This window comes from Pipra filicauda, unplaced genomic scaffold, assembly GCF_003945595.2.
Source record: "Pipra filicauda isolate LSUMZ 115617 unplaced genomic scaffold, ASM394559v2 scaffold7_size6619720_pilon, whole genome shotgun sequence".
Classification (NCBI taxonomy): domain Eukaryota; kingdom Metazoa; phylum Chordata; class Aves; order Passeriformes; family Pipridae; genus Pipra; species Pipra filicauda.
In genome coordinates this window covers 3,704,376-3,729,551 of record NW_024104976.1, presented here as the reverse complement: position 1 = coordinate 3,729,551, position 25,176 = coordinate 3,704,376, and the positions used below count along the sequence as shown (strand labels likewise).

The 25,176-nt window shown below is 36.2% G+C and overlaps 1 protein-coding gene across 1 annotated transcript in view; it reads left to right on the top strand.

Moving 5' to 3' along the window:
- The first annotated feature begins 1,680 nt into the window (after window positions 1-1,680).
- WDR72 (WD repeat domain 72) overlaps window positions 1,681-25,176 on the top strand; it is a 102,962-nt gene continuing 79,466 nt past the window's right edge. Inside the window, exons 1-12 of the mRNA XM_027736921.2 lie at window positions 1,681-1,833; window positions 2,859-2,965; window positions 5,901-5,979; window positions 8,902-9,076; window positions 9,566-9,642; window positions 11,165-11,284; window positions 13,165-13,310; window positions 13,674-13,770; window positions 16,186-16,327; window positions 16,618-16,863; window positions 17,394-17,614; window positions 18,305-18,500. Coding sequence (XP_027592722.1) covers window positions 1,681-1,833; window positions 2,859-2,965; window positions 5,901-5,979; window positions 8,902-9,076; window positions 9,566-9,642; window positions 11,165-11,284; window positions 13,165-13,310; window positions 13,674-13,770; window positions 16,186-16,327; window positions 16,618-16,863; window positions 17,394-17,614; window positions 18,305-18,500 — 1,759 coding nt within the window. The remainder of the gene's footprint in view (window positions 1,834-2,858; window positions 2,966-5,900; window positions 5,980-8,901; window positions 9,077-9,565; window positions 9,643-11,164; window positions 11,285-13,164; window positions 13,311-13,673; window positions 13,771-16,185; window positions 16,328-16,617; window positions 16,864-17,393; window positions 17,615-18,304; window positions 18,501-25,176) is intronic.

The window sequence follows — 25,176 nt, the reverse complement described above, 5'->3', positions numbered from 1 at the left end:
TTTAACTTGTTGATTTGAGTTCTGTTACCCATCACTTGCTGAGCAGTAGGTCTTCTGCTAAGAATATTGATCTTGATTCTATGCTTCCTTTACAAGAAAATATAATTTATGACTTAATATTCAATATTCAGTGCAGTACAAACCTGAATTCTGCTTCCTTATGGTGTTTTACACTAATTGAACACTCACATGGTACAAGTATAAATGAGTACATGATATGCAAGCAAATGTACTTTAAAGACTCAGGATTTGAGTTATCAAACTGATAACTCAAATGGCAGTCACCATTTTATGAACCCTGTGGAAATGGCAACCTTTTTTTTTGCTGGTAACTAAAACCATATCATTAGATTGGTTAGAACACCTTTTATTTCTGCAAGAGAAAAGGACTTCATGGTTACCAGTAACAATAATACTTCATATACCCACAAAGAGCTTTAAAATGAAACTAAATGGGATTTAACTTACCAAACTCATGACATCTGTACAAACTCACTGGAAAAATGAAGAACCACCATCATAGGATACAGGAAAGGAGTGCTGGATGCTGTTGTGTACTCCAGTCAATAATTTGGGAGTTTTGAAACAGGTGGCTTGTATATATGGGAATTTTTGGATTTGGGTTAAGGTAGACACTGGCAGTTTAGTGTAGGGCTCTTTCATTGAAAGATGCTAAAGACATTGTTTATCTGTGTCAGTTTTTTTTTAGCAATCAGTACTTTCACTTAAATTGACCCAAAGGAGGCATACTTGCTGCATATGTTACTAGTTTCTACAGAATCCAGCTAAAAAGCAGAAGTGGTTTTAAAAGGACCAGACATCAAATTTAAAAATGAGCAAAGTAGAATGTTTTGATAAGAAGATTTTTGGAATACTTCGTAGGTACTGGTGTTTGCACAGACATTGAAAGAGTTTCCTGGAAATGCAGTTCTTAAGAATGTATACTGAATTAACTAATGGCCATCAGTCATTTTGCACAATTCCATTAAATTAGTTTTATGCAGCAGGGGCAAATCTATTAGATGATAAATTTTTTTGGACAAGGGACTCATGACTTGGGCAACAGGAAGAGTCTCTTCATTCTCTCCATTTCCCAGCTTGCAACTCTGCCTCCACCTTTCTTCTGGTTCTTGTCTGTAGGAGATGATACAGAATGATTGAGTATGTAGTGCTTTCCTGTCTTGGGCCTCATTTTTCTCTTTCTCCCTGACCCACCACCAGTTCTATCCTTCCAGCCCTGTTATTTTTCTCTTGCCTTATCCTTCTAGCAATCCCAGACTATTGACACCCTGCTCTTGTGCCATCTCTGTGCTCCAGCAGTTAAGTGCTGCTGAGGATGAGCAGCACTGTTGGTTGGAGGGAATAGGGGAGCCATGGTGCACTCATGGTGTACCAAAATCAGGAAGAAACAGTCACATGGGCCCACCAGAGCTAAACCAGTTTGTGGGGTGGCACACAGCTCCCATTGCTGATATTTCAGTATTGTGGTAGTACCTGTCCCCAGAAATGTCAGTGCTGGCAACACAAAATGTTTCAATGCCTAATCAACTCCTTAGAGCAATATTTTATAGCTTCCCTTCTCAGATGTTGATTACATTGCCCTATTTTTAGGTTATTTTATTCTTATATTTCATGTTGCTTAGAGTCATCGTGGCTTGTTTCTCTTTCCAGGTGCTGACTATGAAGACATCAGTGCCAGCTGTGGCCCTGTGGGGCAGAAGAGCTCCCTCCCACAGCATCACTGCCATTCTGATCACAGATGACCAGCAGACCATAGTTACAGGAAGTCAAGAAGGACAAATATGTCTCTGGGATCTTTCACCAGACCTAAAGGTTTGTGTCCACTGTGCTACACTTTGCCAAATAGACAGACTGGAGTTTTATCTTTTATTATTGACAATGGCATTATCCAGACTTGCACTTATTCAGATGAATTTTTAAAGATAGTGTGGTATTTGTTATAGGAAACTCATGAAGCAAAAAGTGAAATGCCTATATGAGCAACCTGCTATTTGCAGACTTGGGAAAATTTTTGGTAAATTAGTATGACCTGTGGATTATAATTTGAGACTCTGTGCTCTGAGTAATGGCAGCAAGTAAATATATACAATTATCACGATTTCTATCTTGTGAAGACTTCTTTCCCTTTTGTAAATCAATTGCTGAGTGTGGCCTGTCATTTAAGGAAAAATAATCTATTTATAAAACCACAGGTATCTGCCAGGTTAACAGCAGAAAAAGTCAAGAAAGATGGAAGATGAAATATGTATTTTGGGTATAATTAAGATGCAAATTATTGCTTTGATTATTTCATATTTTTTCCTGAGAATGTGACAGAGTCAAAACAGTTCCTATTGTTTTTATTCTGTGTTACTAGAACTATGGTTCTAATATTATTTATACTTAGTTGCCTCATCTGTACTTAAATATAGCCTAAAAGGTTGCATTTTTATGGGGCTACCTTTTTCAATTAAGACCTTTGCATGCAGTGAAGCTAATCAGAGAGATTATTTAAACATGTGGTATGAAACACATCCTTAAGAGCTTTGGTCTATCAGTTCCTACTTCGGATGCCGGAGGTGTTCTGCACATTACATGTATTACATATATTACATATATTACATATATTCTTCAGAAGCTGCAATTTTCAGACTGCAGTGAATACAAAAACTACTTTATGCAAACTGCATAATTCATCCACATCTTTGTGCATTCCAGAAACATGGCTGAAGAACATAAGCATACAAAGCAGGTTGACAATTGTTAATATCTACAAGTAGTGTTCTCTTGGGTTTAGATATCCTTAGTTTATGTGGAAATTATTATGTTTGAGTTAAACCATTGTATTTTTCTCCTAGGTTTCATCTAGAGAAATTCTCTTTGGCCATACTGCTTCTGTAACTTGTTTGGCAAAAGCAAGAGAGTTTGAAAAACAACCATATGTAGTAAGTGCTACTGAAAATGGGTAGGTAACTGAATATTCAATTATTCATTTCTTAAGTCATAAAATGTATGTCAGGTGTAGGTCAGATTATACATTTGCAGAAGTGTTTTAATCCAATTTCATGATATGAAAATGATAGCAGCTTCTCAGGATAGTTACTATATTGCTTATGTACAATAGTTTGAGATCACCTCATGGACAATAGAGAGGTTTGGCAGATTCAGATATCCAGCTAGACCCATTCAAAGGGAGACTGATGGGCTATTGGGGGGCATCAGCAAGTTCAGAAGCATTTTAATGTCATAGTGCTTTTCTGTGTTTCCTCCTGAACTCATCTTGAGAACTGAACCAGTAACAGAAAGTGATGGACTCTGATCTGGTTTATGGTTCCTCAGTCAGTACCTGTGGAAGGACAGAAAAGACTGCCCTTGAATAAAAGGCATATGTGTTCCTTGTCTGCCTTTAAATCTGACATGATGTTTTGGAGTATATCCTGCTCTTGCAGCTTTTCTCTTATGTGGTTGTTGTGACATGGCCCATCACTTGAGTCAAACTAATTTCTGCAGTTCTGCTAGGTTAGCATTCAAGAATTTTTTTCTCTCTGAATATTTGATAATCTTTTCAGCTGGGGTTTGAGGCCCATCTGTTCAGGACTTCAGCTGCTGAAGGTAGTTAGGGATAGCTGCTTGCTTCCATAAGGGCCCTCCTAAACAACTTTGTCTTGCTGCTTAATTATATTCTCCTCTCATTTTGGATTCATCTTTTCCAATTAACAGGGCAGCTCTGTTGAAACCTCTTTGCACAAAGAGTTCCAGTTCCCGTCAATTGTCCTCCTTCAATCTACACCTTGTAGCACCTTAAGGCTACTACTGTCTCACTTAGGAGCTTATTTATCCTTTCCAGCTGCTGGGATCTCTGTTGGATTCTCTCATTCATGAGTATACAAGAAAAGGATAACTTTAAGAAGCCTTGAAACAGTTTTTTTCATCTTGAAAGGTTAGACTGTCTCACCAGACAGGTAGGGGTAAAGAGTTCTGGTTATGTACAGAAAGGAGGGTGAGAAGTCTGCAGAACCAGTTTTGTTCTAGAATTTTGTTTCTCTTACAGTTCTACTCAAGGGTTTTGAGATGAAGGTGTTTTTCATCTCAGTTCTGAAGTTCTCTTAGCACAGTACTGTTTCCAGATCATATTGGGAGCAAAGATACTGTATTTCAAAAAAACTGGTGTGGAAAGTGCTAAGAAACAAATGAGGATTTTGCTATGGATATACCATAGAGATGTTCTCATCCTAAAGATTCTGCCTCTGAAGGGAATCATTGAACCTCTTTGGAACGTGTGTAGGTAGGATTGAATTGCCTTCTGGCCCCTTTAAATGTTCACTTTTACCAAATTACTGCTGACTTCTCATCTGTGTTACATAAGGGCAGAGCATCCATCACTAATCCCTGGAAGGTCACAACGTGAAGTTGAGATAATCACAAATAGGAAACCTCATCTTCAGGAGATGGAGCATTTGTCCAACTGCATTTTCTGGCTTGTGAATAATTCACTTCTGCCATTTTCGAGCCTCCATCTCCTTGTAGTGAGGGTGGAAGAAATTGTATGGAAGACGATTCCATGGTACCCTTCCCTGTACAACTTCAGAATCTGAGCACTGAACAGGATTTTTGTACTTTGAACATGGAAGTCTGTCTATAAATTAATCTATAATGCTTTGTAAGTTATCACAGATGTCCTGTGTCTGCATATAGCATATGTTGTAGGACAGGTTTATCAATGTGTGATACTGCTCACTTCTTACTAGTACACACAGTAAATTAAGTACAATATACAGAAGCTGAAGTTCCATTCTGGTCTTATTTGTGCATGTTTCCATGTCTGTATCACAGTAATGTAACTAAAGCAGTAAAACTGTTATTCTGATATAAAGAAGGAGAAATCACTGCCTTGAAATGTTTAACAAACAGCATAAGCATTCTGTTTAAGTTATGACTGAGTCTACAGACTCTGATGCTGTGCTACAGATTTATAGATTTCACTGTTGTTGCTCAGCTGAAAAATTATCATAAAATGTGAAAGTAGGTAGATTAAGATGTAAATTACTGATTAGTATTTCTGATGTAATAAAATACTTTCCCCAATGCATTCTCTAAGTCTTTATCCAGAAAATACCTTACAGTGTAATGTCAGAAATCATAAAATGAATGTTTCAACTGTGAAAATAATGCTTGTTGCTTAAATAAAATCTAAAAGCATCAAAGTTTAACATTTAATTGTTGAACTCTGATAACATACATTATACAGTCTCATTTACAACATTTAATTTGTTTGGGTCTCTTGTACACCAGTCCCATCTCATGTTGAATAATGTGTAGATAAGGAAAATGGGCTAAAGTATCTTCCTCAAACATCAACCTTAAAGGTAACCGAGTGTAGCTGGGCTGTCACACGGGTATTCTGCTGTCGACGCTTGCCAGCCTGATTCCGGGAGCAGCCTCATGATGGCACTGTTTCTTCTTAACAGAAGTTGTTCCTCTCGAGAAGTGAAGTCTGGCGCGGCAGATGATACATGATGCCTTTCAAAACGTGTGGTTTAAGTTCAGTGAAATGAATCATTTTGAGGAGGATGTAGTTCCAATGACAGATAGTTCCAGTGACGTGTTGATGAGCTGTAATGGCAGTATACCTACAATTTGTTGCAGACCAGAGTTGGCCTTAAAGCCAGGTTTGTTGCAAGGCAGTAGGGTGTAATTACCAAAAGAAAAAGAAACAGATACTGTATGTCATCCCCTGCTAATGACTACAACATTTTCTTACCCAGTAATCTGTAACAAAAAGCTTTATAAATGACCAGACTGCACTTAAATACAGCACTAAAGAAAAACTTGGTGGCACAAAATTATTCCAGCCAATTGAGTGGAAATGACAGAGAATAATATGAAGTTATCTTTGGCAGGGAGATGTGTGTTTGGAATGTCACTAGTGGACAGTGCATTGAGAGCACAAAGCTTCCTTATAGGCATACAGCTATCCATGTAAGTATAGCAACTTTTCCTGGGATATTTCTGTTCATTACAAGAGTTTTGCTTTATTAACATGATGTTTTTCAGAAACATACAGTTTTAAATGTATAGATCATAACCTAGGAGAAAAAACACTGTCACAATATAAGCAATTTTATATCTTATTTTTTTCAGTTTTGTCTTTTGTCTAAGAAAAGAATTGAGTTTTTTATGTTCCTTTGAATTTCTTAAATCAAACTGATTTTTTTTTTTTAAGTTGCAAATATTTGGAATGCAGTAGATTAACTTACTGTTTGTGAATCAGGTAGCAAACTGAAATGGTCTAAACTTTTGTTTTGTGTGTGGAAACTTCAAGTTTAACGTTGGCTCTTTCATGACATGTTTTAGAAGCACAAGTAATCTGGCCAAACATTTTAAGACAATCTGATGAAAGACTTATTTTTAAACTTGTGAAAGGTTTTGATGCTTAACTCCCGACCTCCAAAAGACTGCTCCTCACCCCACTTTCAAGAATACACTTTCATTCATTGCACAGCTTGGGACAGATCCCTTATTTGTAGAGACCAAATTGCTTTAAATATTGCTTCAGATAATTTCAGACGTCTGCTTTGAGCTGTCTTCAGGTACAATAAGTACCTAGATTTTGGAATGTGGGATTGTTTGAAATACATTTGTGTATGTGATTGAGGGGCCCAACGTGTCTGGATTTGATAGAGGGACACAGCTTATTTCTGGGTGTGTTTGTAGAAGAGCAGCTCAAGGCTCTGAGGTTAATTAAAATGCTGTTTTTCTTCAGTAAGGGAGTCTACTCCCTTACTGAACTAAGGGAACTAAGTCTCCAAATGATGGAAATCTGAGACCTCATGTTACTCCAAACTGTAGCCACGTTTTGAATCCAAAATTTTTAAAGCTTCCAGAAGAAACAGCATTTTTCCGGACACTGATTTGGTTGACATAAATAGTTCAAACACTTTTGTTAACTATAAAGAAGAGGAAAAAGCTTGAGTAAATAAACAACAAAAATTACAGAAGCTAAACTTCTTAATTATATGTTTTTTTCTGTGTATGTGTGTATAAAAGCATGCACAGAAAGAAGTTACTCTACATTTTTATTTGTGCAGAGGTTTAAAACATACATATTCTTTACATGAATGTATATACACAAAACCCCCAATACCAAAATTATGATTTAATAGAGGTGCAGTATGACCTGCTTTGTGCTCTTGCTTAATTAGGTTTTAGTAGTTGAAGTTATGGATGAGTCCTGCAGGACAGTAGGCAACCCTGGCCCAGCTGATTAGCTGACAATTGGTACATTTTTTTGTGGAGATCAGAGGCAGAATATTCATTTTCACCCTTCAAGAAGGAGTAGCAAGTACTTTTAGAAAATGGGTCCTTCACCTCTATTAGAAGTGAGCTAAACCTAATTGTAACTAGGTGATGGTTTTTGTTTTATAATTTGGGTGAAAAAGCTAAAGGAAAATAGAAACTTCTAATGGGAGAACTTCCTTAAGAAAAACAGTAGATGTTGTTAGCAGGTGAAATTTTCTTAAAATGCAACCTTCAGATAGGTATAATAAATCGGGGGGGGGTGTCGTTTCTTTTTTGTGTTTTGTTGTAGGCTTTTTGTTGTTCCATGTGGAATGGTTGCTTGTGCTGCAGCAGTACCTGTGAGAATATAATTCCTTACAGAATCTTATTGTCTGGAAGATTTAGTGCACACTGATTTCAGTGGCATCATAATTCGAAATTGTTACTTTATTTTTTGGTTAGGTTTTAATTGAACTACTAGCCTGCCTACCTATTCTAGTAGGTTGCTTTTGTTCAGGGTAGATGATTCAGCTATGAATGGCAGATGTCAAGTAGTGCAAACTGAATATTTGCCATTTGAAATGAAATTTAACACCAGGGTCATCACTTAACTGTTTGTGGATCTTAACCAGTGTGGGATTTTCTCAGAGGAATAACTGACTATACAGATCCTCTAGTTCAAGCCTAATTTAATGGTAACACTAATTGCAAATTCTAAGCATTTCTGCCTCTGATTATTCATAATATCTGTAGCAATATTTATCCTGGTCCCAGTTATTTATACTTCTTTTGTTTTCAAACTTCAATTTGTTAACTGATAAACTAAGAATTATATCAGCAAAACTCTACAGAGGTACAATTTTGTGGGTCTATTTTTATCTGCTTACATGATTGTTCTCTATTTTAAGGTTAGCATTTAAATGTAAATTCTATTTGAGGTGGCTTCTTACTTGTTTATAGCAATTATGTGTAAAATTACAGATAAATATATACATAATACAAGTGTCCTTGCACATACAAAACACATGGCAAAAAAGAACTGTTTGTAGTCCCTCTGTACCAGTGTCATCTCTGTTCCTTTGCTGTGTATCTGTTTTGGGTTTTTTTTTCTTTATGTGATTGTTGAGAAAGAATGAATCTTCTGAACCATTGGCCATTTAATGTCAAAATAAAGAATATCTCATGGAGTAGAAATCCTTCCTGGAAAATAATCAGAAATTCATTACGAAAAATTTAATAATGAATATTCTACATGTTCACCTGTTTTTAGTGCTTTAGATGCCTCTTGATAACTGGAGCTTTGTCAAATGCTTGGAGAGCGATGAGAAACAAGTTCCAAACTCCTTAGCAATTAATGAAAATTAACCCCTTGATTCCTTCCCCAAATTACAATAATCCTAATACTTATGCAAGGCAGTTACTGCTTGAAGTAGGAAGCAGCTCTTCCTAAGCTGTATGCTGTGCTTGTGTCAGTAACACTGTGTATGATTTCACATATGCCTTAGATTTTTTTAGTAATGCTGCAAGTGTTGATTATAAATCCAAGTATGAAATGCTTAATGTGAGAAACATCCATGCCATTTGTAGCTCTGTGTGCTGACTCTCTGCTTTCCACTTGTCCAGTATTACCATTGCTCATTCCGGATGACAGGTGAAGGCTGGCTGCTTTGTTGTGGAGAATATCAAGATGTTCTTATTATTGATGCGAAGACTTTGGATGTTCTTCACACTTTATCATCATCCCAGTCTTCTGACTGGATAAATTGTATGTGTGTTGTACACTCTGCAAGAATTCAAGGTATGTGTTTTAAGTGTGTTTATGTAGGCAAATTAAGTTGTGATAAAATATTTATATATAGTATGATCCTACCTGATTTAAAATCCAATCATGTTTTACAGAGCAGCTATGTATAAGAGTTCAGTGTTTCGTTGATAGCACATGAGGTTTTTAATGCTCCTAATGTTGATCATGTTTCATTTAATATATTTTTTTAGAGAAAGGCCTGTACACTGGCTGTAAGCGGTTCATTTCTTGGATTTAAGCACAAATTAGTTTTGTAATATCAGGGAAATTAAATGCACTAAACCACAGTTCTGTTCTTTCTGTTAACACATTCACTATTTGCTTACGTGATTTTTGTAATAACCAGTTAATTATCTTCTTTTTTTATGTAAAACTGATATTTCATCCAGGCAGTGTCGTACAGAATCCATGTTTTAGTGCTGAATAGGTAGGTACTCTCTGCATTGACTTCAAGGTGACTATCTCACTGTTAACTTTTCACAGAAGACTCTTTGGTCGCAGTGTCTGTAACTGGAGTTCTGAAAGTGTGGGACCTGTCATCATCTCTGAATAGCATCCAGGTCAGTTTGAGATGTGAAGCAGCATGAATGTAGTAATATTCTCAAATAAAGCCTACATTGAAGCAGAATGTGAATAAATTTAAATCTTTTGGACATATATTAAACAGATTTAGTTACCTTTGTTACAAAATTCTGAAAACATGTTCTCATAGTATTATTTAAAATGAGTTGGGCCATTGCACAGCTCTTGCCTTGACAGCTGCTCTGTCCTGTGCCCAGGCTTATTGTCTCTTTTCATATTCCATGATGCTGAAGTTGCTGTGCTTTCTTACTGTCCTGATAATGCCTTTGAACCCCTTCACTCTGTCCTTTAAATGTAAAGCTCTTCAATACTGGCCTTTGTACTCCCTCTTCACCCTGGTTTCTTTCTTCAAAATGGTCCTTTAAACTTGGTTTTCCTCTCTCTGCCTTTCACAATGTTGTTTTCACTTGGAGAAGACTCTCGGTGTGTCAAGTGTCCTATTCCTCTCTTCAAACTCCTTCTTTTCTGTGCTAATATTCTCAGCAGCTATCAGTTGACATGAACAAGTGCTAGAAAAGGAATACAATGTTTTGTGTTTGAATTAAACCCACTGTCATGTTGTAAAAATTCTGAGAATGCTAACAACTGAATACGCATCAGAAACATATGGTGTGGTGCCTTCTTTTTGCTGCCTGGGGCCACCTTTTGTGAAGGGACTGGTGCAGAGTTAGTAATAATTCACCTAATTCATAAAGAGCAGTATTTTAATAAATATTGTTGGATTTCTTTGGAATTAATTGAAGCTGCAAGGTGTAGTAAGAAAATGGTTTGCAGTTTTATAACCATGATTCCAAGCATACATATACCCCTTCTCTGAGAGGTGTTGATACTGTTGGTGTCTTTCAAAACAGAAAATATCAGTTTTAAGTGATTTAATAAATAAATAATACATATAATTCCTATAGCATAATTTTGAGCATGACAACCTTGATAAGTCTGATATTCCCATAAAAAGTGTGAAAACGCTTATATTATTTTTAACAATCTATACATTCAGCAATACAAAGCTAAGAAAATGAATTACTTTTTCACTACTTTTTAAGGGTGCTAAGTTCAAACAAGACATGGCAACACCAACATCTCAGACTGTCCTGGTCACAACAAGGATGAGTGGGAAAGTATAATATTCACCCACCTTTCTGAATCTCATACTGTCAGTTTATAGGTTGTTGTAGCTATTTTTTTTTTTCACTACAGGACATTTTACCAGATACTTATTAGAGCAGATGCTGTTTATGACCTGTCTTTAGTCCTTCTCCATGTTCATTATCACTTTAAGTGGGATCAAGGTCTAAGTCACTCTGAATGTCTTCTCTTTGCACGGTAGTTGTGAACCCTGTTGTCTTTCTATCTCATTTTTACTTAAGAATTATATGCTGCTTTGAATTTTGAAAGTCTGTTAACAGGAAGTTCTTTTCAATGCACTGTTTCCAACCTAAAAGTAAAAGCTCAGCTATCTGGAATGAATCTTATGGCTTTTTTTTCCTCTGTGCTGTAAAGGAGAGACAAAGTGTGTGTGAGAAGGAATCAAAATCTCTGGACTGTGTAAGTTGTCAAGCAGTTCGATTTTGTACTTACACAGAAAGGCTCCTTCTAGTTGTGTCCTCCATGTGCTGGCAGGTATGTTATTAAGCATTATACTTTCTCTTTAATTTTGTTAATAATTTAGAAAAGCTAGTATGTTTTCTACATGAAGACACTTGTTTTTCTCCCTAACTTGGTGTTCACCAATTGTCAGATATAACAATGCCTGTAACCCTTCTCTGCTTATCTGAACTGCCTGAATGAGAGGAAGCTTTTACTTTTTATCAATGTGTTTCTGCTTTAAAAGTTTAACACTAAATTGGCTGTGTAGAAAGGGGATTACTTTAAGTATTAGGCAGTTTTAGAGTTCTGGGTGCATTGTAGTCCCCTCCACAGGGAGACAAATATGAAAAAAAAACCTGTTTAAGTATGACAGAAGTGATCACAGCTGGCAAGTCCTCGGTAACCAGGGACCTTTGTTTGTTGATAGAAGCCAGCAAAACTGAAGACCATACACCATAATGCTTTTTCTTGTAGCTGTAAGAAAATAACTAACATTTAAAATACGCTAATTACAGTTGCAGACAATACACATTTAAATGCATTTAAACTGAAGTTTATTGTAAAAATTCTGTGTTTGTCTTTCCCAGTGTTATGAAATTTCATTTAAGCCTGAGGGCTTAGTTCAACATATGTAACTAATTCAAGCACCACTGCTGAGATTGGGTAGGGCAAAAATTTCACATACAGCTTTGAATAATGTAGTTGTAGGCTACCCTGCAGATGTCTCTTGAGCTACTTTTAAATGCTGTACAAAAGCACTTATAGGGAAATTTCATGTGTAGAATGGGTAGGCTTTTCATGGAAAAATATCTGTAATGTGCATTGTTTTCTATTAGTCTCTATAATGTTTGTCCACAAGAAGTGCATGTGTTTTGTAATATCTCCATTTGCATAAGTCCTTTTTGATTTTCAACTTCTATGTTTCAATGAATGTAAGGAGTAATATCATGATCATATTTTAAATAGAAAGGTGTGTGGCAGGTAGCATAGGAGAAATACAGATGTGTGTTCAGAGTGGCTCATTAAACCACTTCTGTAATAATGAAAATATAGAGGATATTAGCTAATGAATAGAAATTACATATTAATAATTCATAGGAATTCTTGTTCTGAGATCTATTTCCTCACACTGCTGGAAGAAATTATAAGAATGTGACTATGAATATTCTCTCTGTGAAGCCATAAGAACAGAAAGAAGAAGATAATATCATAGGTTGTCCTTGTCATATCATGTCTTGGCTTAAAATGGGAAGGTCTCATAGGAAGCAAACAAATCAATTTTTTTACCAGATCTAGAAACAAAAAAAGAGAATTATTGCAAGGGGAATTACATGTTGTTTACTTTCAATTAATTTGCAAAAAAAACCCCAAACCACAAAAACCAAAACCCCCCCAAAAAATCCCCACAAACAAAAAACCCCCATGTGTCTTACTCCCCAAAGAAGAAAAGAAAATATTACATTGCTAAGTTTTGTGCTGTGATGATGTTGGCAGATAATCTTTTCAAGAATCAGGCAGAAGCATTTATACCTTCTGTTGAAGTCTTGAGTGTCATATTTATGTTCTAAATTCATTATCTACCTCTTTATAAGAAATTACCAGGCCACTAAATATTAATAATGAGTGCAATGCAAAACCAAAGTAAATCCCATCCAAAATCCCCTAATCTAACATAAGACCCTAATGCTACTTTTTTTTTTTAATTGTCAGTTTCTTTAACTGTGAAATGTATGGTTTGATTCTGACTTTGCAGTAGTTTTAGTATCAAAACTGTTTTGGCTTTAAAAGAATCAGTCCAGCTACAAAGAGTGAAGCTCATGTTGTACATAGTGATCCATTGCCCCAAACCAGTTTAAATGAAAATGAATGTGCCAGTACCAGTTGTTTATATTCTATTGTTTTTCTGAGCTTAGGTCTATGACTATTGTGATTTCTCCTTGCTTTGTACTGAGTTCTGTAAAAGTGGTCAGTGCTTTGCTGGTGGAGAAGTGCTGGCAGCTTACAGACTGATCATCTGGACAGAAGATGGCCACAGTTACATCTACCAGCTGCTGAACAGGTGGGCTCAGCTGGGAAATTCGCACAAAAAGTTCAGGTACAAGATGAACTTTGGGAGGGTTACTATGGAAAATCTCTGCGTGTTGCAAATGATCAAAAACCAGAACAAAACCCCTTTGGCACTCAAAGATTTACCCGGAGTTTGACAGCCCTCAGTCTTTGTTTGGCACAGCAGGGGAGGCAGGAATAAGATTAGCCATGTAGAACTTGGGCAGCTGGTGCTGTGATTTCAAAAAGTCGCTTGTAATTACTTATTTGGTAACTTTTAATTGAACTTGTGAATCTTGGACGTTGCTGTTCTGCTTTCTAAAACAGGATGACTTCCTAAAGCTTGTTTGTTTGTTTTTTTTTTTTAATTATGCAGTGGGCTTTCTAAAAGCATATATCCTGCTGATGGGAAGGTGCTGAAAGAAACTGTTTATCCTCATTTACTCTGCTTTACTAGTATGAAGGAAAATAAGGTAAATTCCTAATGGTTTGCAGCGAGCTTTGAAAGTTGATTTGTCTCTTTGCAGTTACATGAATAATCCCTAAGAAATTGATGGATTCATCAACAGATTTAATTGTTCTATGAAAACAATGATTAACACTTCATTTTAAAATCTTTACTTACAAACTTGAAGATGCTTATAGTGTATTTTATCTTGGATTCTGGCTATATCTAGTTTTTTTCACAGGGAAAAAATACCTTTATCTTCAACTATAGGTAGGATAATTAATTGTTGAAATGGTTGATGTTTCTTTTTCTAACTCTGGCAAAAGAGCTTTTTTTTTAAGGTAAAGGTGTGCTCTATTTTAGAGCTTTAGCAACTTCTGCTTTCAAATCCATAAAAAAAGAAAAAAATAAATAAACCCAAAGAACAAAAAAACCCCTCCATAAAATCAAAAGAGCCAACCCACAAGCAGAATGTAAGCAAGTTACTCAGTTCTTGTTTTATTAGGAAATCTATGCATGTTCCTATGTAACTACATGAATATGTTGCTTCCCTTGTGTATCCATCCTAAACTGAAGGGGTTTGGATAAAATCTGTGGCATTTTAACCAGAATAAACTGTTGTCCTGAGCCTTCAGAGCCATAATGGCATTCCTGACTTTGCTGCACTGTGTGAGGACTGACAGTACCCACAGTGCATAAAATCAGACACATGTGACTCTCTTCAGAACCCTGGGCTCTGCTTGGGGGAACCTCTAATGTTAAGAAAAGAGCAAACTGAAAAAGTAGGTGATCTTTATACTTTTGTTTGAATTCATGTTTAGCAGAGCATGTCATACCAATTTCAAATTTAGAAGTTGGTGTGTAGACAAAGTATCTCAAATGGATTCAGCTATTATGGAAAATCTGTATTTTGACTCATTTTTTGAGTAGTGCTTTGTGTGACCACAAAGGAATAGGTAAGTAGAACCAGTTGTGATTTAAAAAGTAGAAAACTGTTTATAATTGGGAAGTTGTGGGGTGGTGGGAAGGAAAGATATGGCAGGACTTCCTTGGCAAAAAATGAACCAAAAACATACAACAGATTATTCTGTGTAGCTTTGGCTCTGGTTTTGTTGCTAAGTCTTATTGCTAATACTGTTTATGAACTTGTAACTGCTGGAAGATGTGGATTTAATTCCTGCCTGAAGTTGCATTAGTTTGTGTGTTTGTGTGACAGCTCAAGCAAGTCTTTAAACAGTTTCTGAAGATTTTTATTTGTACCTGACTGTTAAGTACATGCCTGTGTGAGGTTTTCTGGTGTTCTCTCTTTCTGTTGACAAATGTAGGCCCTTAGGAAGCATTTTTGTTGTGTAATCCTCTGAAGTCTGACAGATCTAATTTTTAGTTGAAGGGAAATAGCATAAACCATTCAGCTTTTTCCCCAAATGCTGTGATCTAAAATCAGATAGGGGATAACTGCTGAAGGATGCCGAAAGGTGAGGGAAAAGAAATAGCCAAAACACATGGCTTAGCAAATAACAGGGTTACAATGGTGGTAGAAAGTTCATATATGCTTTCCCCCAAAAGTATGCTTAAAAAAAAAAGTGTCCTGCTCTTTTTAAATATTTCTGCTTTAATATTTACTTACTACCTGAATGATTTTTATAGCAGATTGGTGAGACAACAAAACTGCCTGTGTGATGATCTGTTTTGATCTCCATTCTGAGATTATAAACTGAACCACATTACAGTAAAGTTGGTTTTAGTGGAATTGACTCCCAAACTTCAATGTTGTAAATAAATATATCCAACATGTGAGGTAGTTGTAGAGAGTGTTAAGATCACCCCAAGCCTCCTTTTCTCCAGGCTAAACAACTCCAGCTCCCCCAGCTGCTCCTCATCGGAATTATGCTCCAGATCCTTCACCAGCTTCCTTGCTCTTTGGACTTGCTCCAGCACCTCATGACCCACTGCTGGTGTTACAGACTGTTACCTATGTAAAAGCATAATTCTTACCTTCCCTTATTTGTAGTCATTCCAGATGTGATGATTGATGTTCCACTGAATTTGTTGTGATGCACAAATTACCAGTGTTTCACTGCAGGGTTTTTGGTCTGATCTTGATGATTACGCTGCCATTTTTTTTAATATGCTGGTGATACTATTGATGTGTTCTCTATTTGGAGACAGTAAACCTGGGGAGAATTTCCATTCCAGTTTCCATTTGGGATGTAGGTTTAGCCAAGAGTACTGACTGGCAAAGCAGAGGTGACCTTCGAGAGGTTTGCACCAGGCAGAGTAGACTTGCTCTGAGCAGGATGTAGTGGCAGGTGAGAGATTAACCGTAGTTTGTTTGATATTTTTACAGCTTTTGATGAAAAAAGCCTTTGCATTTGCAATTAATTATTACATGGATTTTATCAGCTCTTACAGAACATTGATTTGCTGTTCTTTTTGGCAGAGTTTTCCTTTTGTCATGGGCTTCATGAATGAAAGAAAGGAGCCTTTCTATAAAGTTCTTTTTTCTGGTGAAGCTTCAGGAAGGATCACTTTGTGGCATGTTCCTGATGTCCCTGTGTCAACATATGATGGTTCACCAAAAGGTTTGGCACTTTTGGCACTTCGCTACCATCTTTTTCTTTATGTCTTGAGATCAATTTTCATGAAAACTGAAACTCTCATTAAAATCTTTTCACACTAAAAAGCGATGTTCATTTATTCATTGTGTGATGATTGTCTGTAGTTAAAAGGAATAGCAGCTGCTGACTTTCCATCTCTAGGCTGGAGAAAGGATAAGTTAGGGGAAGTGATAGAGATGAAAATGTGTATTTTGTTTTGTTTGAATTTTTATATTTCGTTTTACATAAAAATCCTCTCTTGCCCCACCCTCTAGAGATCCCAATTACAGCAGTGTGGACTCTTCAGGATAATTTTGATAAACACCATTCGATGTCAGAGGGCATTATTGATCATCTTTGTGCATCTGAAGATGGAATTGAAGCTGCAGTTGTCAGTTCCTCTGTGTACATCTCTGGGCTCGATAAGCTTGTGTGTGGATGTGAAAATGGGAAAATTTTTGTAACTTTAGGTTTAAAAACTGTAAGAGCAAGACTTTTAGGAAACGTATCTTTGCTTAAAGGTAAGTTTTAAACATTTTTTTCAGATTCATCTCAGTGAAGCACAGAAGAGTGCATCCTTCTGGCATCTCCTCCAGTGATCCCTCTAAAAATTCTCTGGAAAAATAGGGCAGATGGTCAGAGATTGAATGAGGAAAATGGAAGATTATGGGTTTTTTTCTTCCTCTGTAGCTGATCTACCAGATCCCAGCTTAGTAATACCAAGATGCTTTCCACTGTTAGGAGTCTGGGAATAGCTGTGGGGATGGAATCACCTGGAAATGTTGCATGTCACGATCTGGGTGGTAGTTTCTGTAATTTGCTCTTTAAAGATCATTCTACTGAAGGGAACATAAAGGATATGGCAATAGAGGAAGCTCAGGATGTAGACCTTTGTCTTCCCTCTTAGGAGCAGGTCTAAAATTCTTTGACCCCATATAAAGGACTGTTGTATTTAGTCCTTTGAATATCCTGACTTTTAGGAAATATGCTGTAAAATGTGGAACCTCTATTCTAAAAGAAGAAAATTAATTTACATACCATCTTGTTTCAGATAATCTACCTTATAAGGTTCTGAATGGTCATAGTAGCAGAGTCACTTGTTTGCTTTATCCACATGACAAATCAGTAAGATTTGATCCAAGCTGGCTGTTATCAGGGGGCCAGGATTCTGTTGTGATCTGCTGGGATATGTTTACTGGAAACATCTTACACCAATTTAATCTGCAGTCTGGTCCAGTGACAGAGCTCTTGCGATCTCCAGAAAACTACAGAGTAAGTAAAAGAATAATCAATGATGTCTTAAAAGAAAAAATATCTCTGTATACCTATCTCTGTGTGTGGGGGGGTGCATGTGTATATATATATGTAAGCAATTTATTCTTAATTTACCTTCACTTAATTTCCTTCTTCGAAAGTTGCCTTTAATTTCAGGGAGTTGGGTTCTTGCAAGTCTGTAACTTCAGTGTGTCACCAAAAATTACTTGCAGGAAGGGAAGGTTTTTCAGAATCAGATCCATAGAGTGTAAAATGAATTTGAACATACCCAGATTTTCATAAAAATACGTACTTTTGTCGTAAGACGTGACATAATTTTATATCACGTGAACAAGAGTCTGTTTTAAGGTAATTTTTTTGCAACTTTCTTATCTAGGACAACTGCTACTTATATTTGGTTATATAATCACTGCTATGAAAGGCTAAATATTGTGAATAAATGGCATTTAAATTATTGTATTTAAAATATTGACAAATGGAAGAAGATTGTAGGTTTTCCTGTTGGGAGATGAGTTGTACAGCTGGCCTGGTGAAACAAGTTGAAGATGTTGGCTGATTTTCTAAAATGAGTATGTTCTGGGAAAGAAATCACTGGACAACTTTTTTTTTTTTTTTTACTAGGCTTGTTAAAGTGATGTGGTCAGGAATGTGGTTACACTGTTGGAACTGAAGTTTTCTGATTTGCAGGTAAAAGACCAGAGTATTGTGTGCTGTGTGTGCAATGATCACTCAGTAGCAATTCTACACCTTCAGAAGAGAGTATGTCTCTTACATGCCAGAAAGCATCTGTTTCCTGTGAAGAAGATAAAATTTGACCCTGTTGAAAATCTGCTAATTGTTGGATGTGAAGACAATTCAGTTTATATTTGGGAAATTGAAACAGGTAATAACAGAGGGGTGTTCACTTCCCTAAAGATTTGTTTGTCTGTTATGTGATGTTATATAAGCAGGACTTATAGAAGATCAAAAGAGAAATACTAACACACTGAATATGTTTATTGAGGAGTTTAAATGTTTATATAAACAAGCAAGAAATAAAATTTTCTTATGGTTTGATGTATACTATGAGTGAAATAGCATAGCTTAAGTCAGGTCCTGACAACCAGGAGTTTAGCTGACATGGCGATGAACTGAGTAGAATATTTCTGGAAGCTATAAATAAAAATGCAAGTTACTCTCTTGAGTTATTAAAAAGAATGACATTTTCAGTCCTAACAGTCTCAAGTTGGAGCACAAAGTTCTGGTTTCTTCAGAAGAATCATAATCTGAGAAATCTCTTGACTTAACTGATAAACAGGTAATAGCAGAAGATAATTGCAAAGCTCACAGCTGTAGTCAGGGAAACTAAAGCTGAGTGTTTCAGGTTAAACTGTAGATTCCCAAGTGATTTGAGAGTGTCATGCTGATTCACATGGGTAATAAATGTAGTTATTTGAACTTTGACAGACAGAACTATTAGAGGTTATAATGGTACTGGGCATTACAATACAGTGTTTTCATGATATTCAGAGCTGTGTGTCCTGAGAGAAAGAAAGTGCATCACGAGTCTGGACTCACTGAAATGCACAGCATATTAAAACTGTATCAAAACACAATTTAGCTAATGTAGCACTGAGATCACAATTTACTTTACAAGTTATTACACTTCCTAGACTGTCTGCTCTAGACAAAAATAGTCCCTTGTTTTAAAGTACAAAATACCTGCATTTAATGAAGGACTTGGTAAAATAAGTGCAGCATAAATTATAAGCTGGTTATGTTAGTAAAATCTTTAATATCATTACGCTGGGATAGGAAATACCTTCTGGTATTTATTTTTTCCCAAATGTACCAAGTTGCTTCTGAAATAAAATGTTTAGAAATAAAATTAAGTTGAACTAACAATTATAGACAATTATAAACTCTGGGTTTACACTAGTTTCTCTACAGCTACTCAAAAGTATGAAATTCTCCTAAAGTTTTTATATTTTTGCATTGTAATTTGAGATTTAAAAATTATTTAAACTTTTTTCAAAAACATCAATAAAACTTTGAGAAGATGCAACCTTAGGAGACAGTTCAGTTGTATATAATGGTGTACTTACTTAATGTGATTTCTGAGTGATTTAATGTGATTGCTGAGTGAATATATGATGGTTTTGCATAGAATTTTAGCTCTAGCTGTGGTACTAGAATACAATGCCAAACTGTCAAAAGTAATACTAGACTGTCAGTTGGAGTACTTTTAAATTCTTATCTTGCTTTTATTTGTTGGATTCTTTTCTGCACAGCCTTGATTTCTGCTTTCTGGTAAATACGTAAGATTAATCTTATGTGTGTTCTATTTATGTAGATGCGTAATATTACAGTTTTTTGTGCATTTTCTCCAGTCAAGGGGAGAATGGGTTCTACCCTTCTGCTGAGTCCTCTTTCTGCAGTGTCTGTGGAAAAACTGTCTTGAGATCCTGTCTTCTTGTTCCTCTAATCCCTTCATTTTACCAGACTGTCAGCACATCTGCAATACTAAAAGTCGTCTGGTGTTGGAGAAGGCCAGGTCTGCACTGCTCAGAAAGGTACCTTGCAGGATTAAGTGATACTTAGAAGTGTATACTTCTGAATTAACTGCTGACAGGAGGGATACTTTTATCCCTACAGTGTGGTGGAGTGAGGATCTTTCTTAATTAAAAACCAAAAAACAACAGTCCCCTCACCCCATCATCCCTGCCCCTGAAAAACCAAACGGAAAACCCCCAAGTGTATAAAAGAAGCATTTCTTTCCTCGATTTCTGGACAAAAAATGTTGTGGAGAGAACTTAGTGGTACTACGGTGTGTGCTGAACAGCATGGAAAATTATTTTGGCTCAGTTGTATAGAGGTGCTGGGCCAAAATGCAAATTTCTGCACTATAAGAACTAATAGTTTCTATCCTCATACGATACCCAAGGCAGCCCAATGCAGTTAAGGGGCTGGAAACAGAATTACACTTCAGATGCAACCTTATTTAGTGCAGCTGGATAGCTTTGCACAGAAGTACAGTGAATTCTTTGTAAATCAGTGAGATTTAATAGCATAGGACTGTAATGGTACCACAGAGAGAAAATTCAGAGTATATTTGGTCTGTCCTCTAGTCATAAAAATGCTGCCTATTTCAACATTAAAGAGAAAGTAAAATTGATGCCACTGCTCATATATATTACATATTCAGAAAGAGTGGAGATGGTTAAGTGTGTTTTTAAGTTTCTGTATCTTCTGTTACAAAAGTGTCAAGGAAGAGTGAGTGCCACAATCACCACCTCTTTAAGAAAATCTGGAACACAAGAAAAAATGCCATTATTTGCTATACAGTAGGAACTAAAACAATTAAAACAATTTTTTTTTCTCTCCTGTTATGCAATAGTGACTAAAAGATGCCATCTGAATACCTGAGAAAGCCTGGTAGGGTACAACTGTAGTTACTTTAATGTTGAGTTACATCTGTATTGCAGCAGAACACAAGAGGTCGTGGCGCTGAGCCTTGAAATTGGCCTGGCCCACATCAAGAGCTGTGCAGATATTTCAGTGCCACTGGGGCAGACAAAGCACTGGGCAGAGGTATCAGGAAGATGTGCCCAACATCACAGCCCAACCTCTGCAGCAGCACAGCAGCCTTTCCTGATGATTTTCATCTGTTGGCAAACGAACAGGCAACCCACCACATGTGGTACTACCTGTCTATACAGTTACTTGTGAGCATGTCCCTGCCTCAGTTAAAGAGGACAAAAGTCTAAGTGCTTGAATTCCCTTACGGAAAGGGACATAAGACAGTTTCTGTTGTTTCTATAGTCAAAAAGTGTTTATATTTCCCCTGGCTATGTAGTTGGCTTCCATCTGAAGCTTTGCCTCTTTAACTTCAAATCAGTGGAGGACCTGATTTTGTGTCACTCATATATCACTGTTTGCAGTTAAAAAAACCTAATCTGAACAGTGTTCTTGTACTTAAGTTAATGGAGGACTGGGAAAACAGCCAGTCTGTTTATAATTTCAGGCTGTGGATTACGGAATTTCTATGAATATTTCAATATTTACACTGTTGTACAGTCAGCAATAACTCTGTTGAATTTGAAAGATGACTTTAGAAAAGTTTAGAGGTCTAGCACCATTTTAACTACAAAACTCTCCTTTTACTGGGTAATTAATAGGATGACCCCTTAAGAAGATTGAACACTTCATTGTGTATAACAGTTTGTTGTCCAGTTTCCTGTGACAGAGGCTGACATGCTTTTATAGAAAAGCATTCTGAAGACTTAAAAATGTCTGTCTTATGGCAGGCTTTCATAATAGGACTTTTACAGTTTATGGAGTGGGAGGAACTTTGTCTCACAGATTAAAATCTCAGCCAGTACTACTTCATGTATAGGAACTTGTACCCTCTTTTTATGAGTTTCCATTCACCATGTACAATAAGATTATCTTTGGCAAAGTTTTCTGAGTACAATAGGCTGCATGTATTCCAAATAAATAGGCATTTCAGCGTAGTTTATGCTGAAATGTTGAATATCAATAGTATAGTTGAGTTCAAGAGGAATTTAAGTCTGTATCTTTTTTCCCCACCGACTACAAGGTGAGTCTGAAAAGCGTGAGGGGAACAAAGCTAATTACCTGCTGCTCTTACTGGTCTAGAATAGATAAATTTAATCCCACCCTTTTATTCCTTTGATTTACAGAGCAAAGTAAAATTATTCTAAGTGTAAATGTTCTTATTGCACCTGCACGTGGGTAGTGACAGAGAAAACAGTACAGAAGCCATGAATTAATATCTGTGTAGTTTAATTTATTTGGCCTAAATTTTAATATATGGATATGGCAACTTTCCATTACAGTGGAATATCTTTCCATGACAATGAATATTGATCTAATAATACATTCAGAATATTAATATAACATGTGTACAGGATATGTTGGAAACCTGTGTGCTAGAAGACAAATACGAAAATCAATAACAAATTTTATTCTAATTAAAGTGCAGAATATTTCTTCCAATAGCCACCACTTGAAATCCACTTCAGTAAGGAAATTAGCTGTTACCTGTATTGCTTTTACATTTTCCTAACCAGTTGGTATCTTTGCCTTTTAAAAAGGTAAATATCAGTATGATAAGATGTAGTAATAAAAGGATCAATGAGTTTTTTTCTTTGTCTATGCAGCATATGGCAACATGTCCACCAAGCTACCTTTATATCTAACATGTATTAAGAATGAGGAAAAAATTGATAGATTTCAAATAGCAATCTCCCTTGCTCAGAGGTAGCAATCTTCATTTATCAGAGATAGATTATTTTTCAATTAGTACTAGTTTAATATGAATTTATTCCTTGATGTTTATAATACTTGCAGAATGAATCATCTGCCAATTTCCTGTTATTTTCTTTCACCTTATGAGTCTTGTTCTGTTTTATTGTGTTACGATGTGTTTAGTTTGAGCTTAAAGTCAAAATAACATCACTTAATAAAACTTCAATTTGTTGTTCAATTATCATAATACATATTTAGCTTCGTAGTGGCTACATGGTGTTTTTCATACCCAGGGAACGCAAACTTTCAGAACTGTCTTACATGTTGGTAGCTCCAACATGGAAAAAAAAAAGTTGAAACATGCCTAAAGCGTATTTCTGCTGAGGTCAGATCTCCTGAATAGTCAAAACTAACTGTATGCTAACAATCCTTACTAGAAAAGGTCAAAATCATCAGTAAATAATAGACAATTACTAAAGAAATATCTATATAATATAGTTTTATTCACACTGTTTAATGTATATTGCTTTCTGTTTGTGCTCTACTTGAATCCTTTTCTGAATATATTACTTTTTCTTGTATTTTGCCATGTTGATTTTCACAGTAGAATCATACTGCCTTAAGATAGCTGTCAAGTATAGAAAACTTCACCTCAAGCATTTAGATACTGCAACAGGTGCTATCAATAGTAGTATTGATAGAAGATATCAATAAAACAAACTAAGCTTTTAATGAGATTGTCAGCCCTCATAAAATATGCAGTGTCTAACATTAATCAAATCCATCAGTATGATCACTAAAACAATCTTTATAAAATTAGAGAAGAGTTCAGAAATACTTTGAAAGTATTTCTCATTGTGTTAATGTCACATTGTGAAATTTAAATAAAACCTCTGCTGTTGCAGAAATATGTTTGCTGTGGGAGAAATGAAATTACTCTGCAGATAGTGATGCTATAGATCAAACCTTTGATCATATTGATGGTCAAACATGCTGGAAGATTTTCAAACACTGTTTAGAGGTAATTTGTGTGTGCTATTCATGCTCCAATGTTTTTATAATTGGTGCCAACAGTAATAAGTCTTCTAAACCTCTGGTAAACAGCAAGTATCACGTGAGTTGCAGAATTCATGGGGGCTTGTTTTGGTTTGCTTGACTTTTGTTTCCAAGTAAACCTTCATTTAGTATGTCTGACAACCTTTCTCATCTCATAAAGAAATTAGTAATTAAACTGCTTAGAAAACTAAGGCTTAGATTTCACCAGGTGGCTGTGAGGAAATAAGTTGTACAGTTTCATTAGAACTTAGAACTCTATCCAAGAAAATTCAGTTGCTACTAAGATTTATGCCTACTTAACTGTAGAAGCAACAGAACTTTTTGTATTTGGGAAAATGCTCTGACTTAACTCTTCTGTTCTCAAGCTGTGGTCTGACCTTCTACATTAATAGTTAGGGCAGACAACAGCGAGTTGATCTTGATTTCTCTCACCCTCTACCTTCATGGTCAAGAGGCATCCTCAGAGTAAGGGGGGACCTGAAGGGAGAGAGTTGAGCCAGGTATGCACTGTTGAACTGAGACAAGATAATTTCTTAGGCCAGGGGTACTGGACCATCACACAACTGACACAATGCAACGTTAAACAATTTCTGGTCTAGACCATCTTTCTCTAAGGAAGCAGCTCTGAAGAAATTCAAGCTATGATGCAAATGATAACGTGCAATAAGATGGAAGGTTGCCACTTTACTGCAGTTTCTCTGCACGTTATGTCACTTTAAATCCCTTTCTAAAAGACATTAAGAATGAGGAACTGTTAGTTTGCATGTTTTGAAAACGTGGTTTATTCCAAGTAAGCTTGAATATATGCGCGTTGTGGAAGTTCAGCGTTTGGGTGGTTTTTGTTTTAATTTGTCAGCCTTAAGCTAAAACTTAACTAATGTTTTACCTCCTTTTTTTATTTTTTATTGCATCTTTTATATATGTAAGCCTTAGGTCAGTCTGTAGCTTGCACCTGAATATTTCATAGCTCTCTAAATTTGAGTCATCGTTCAGTAAATACTTATTGATGTAGAATAATAAAAGGTAGTGGAGCTTGGAAAAGTCTGAGGGTGGGGAAAAAAAAAAGCAGTGTCATCCTTTGCCCAGTCTGCAGAAGCTGAGGACACACTTTTATACTGACAAGAGTTGGGTACCTTTCTACTCATATGTGCATACACACACATACATTTATGTACTTTACATATACTAGGTGGAACAAGTACGGGCTTTAGCTGTATGTGTCTGTTCAAAAGGATGTGTTCCCTCCAGCTCAT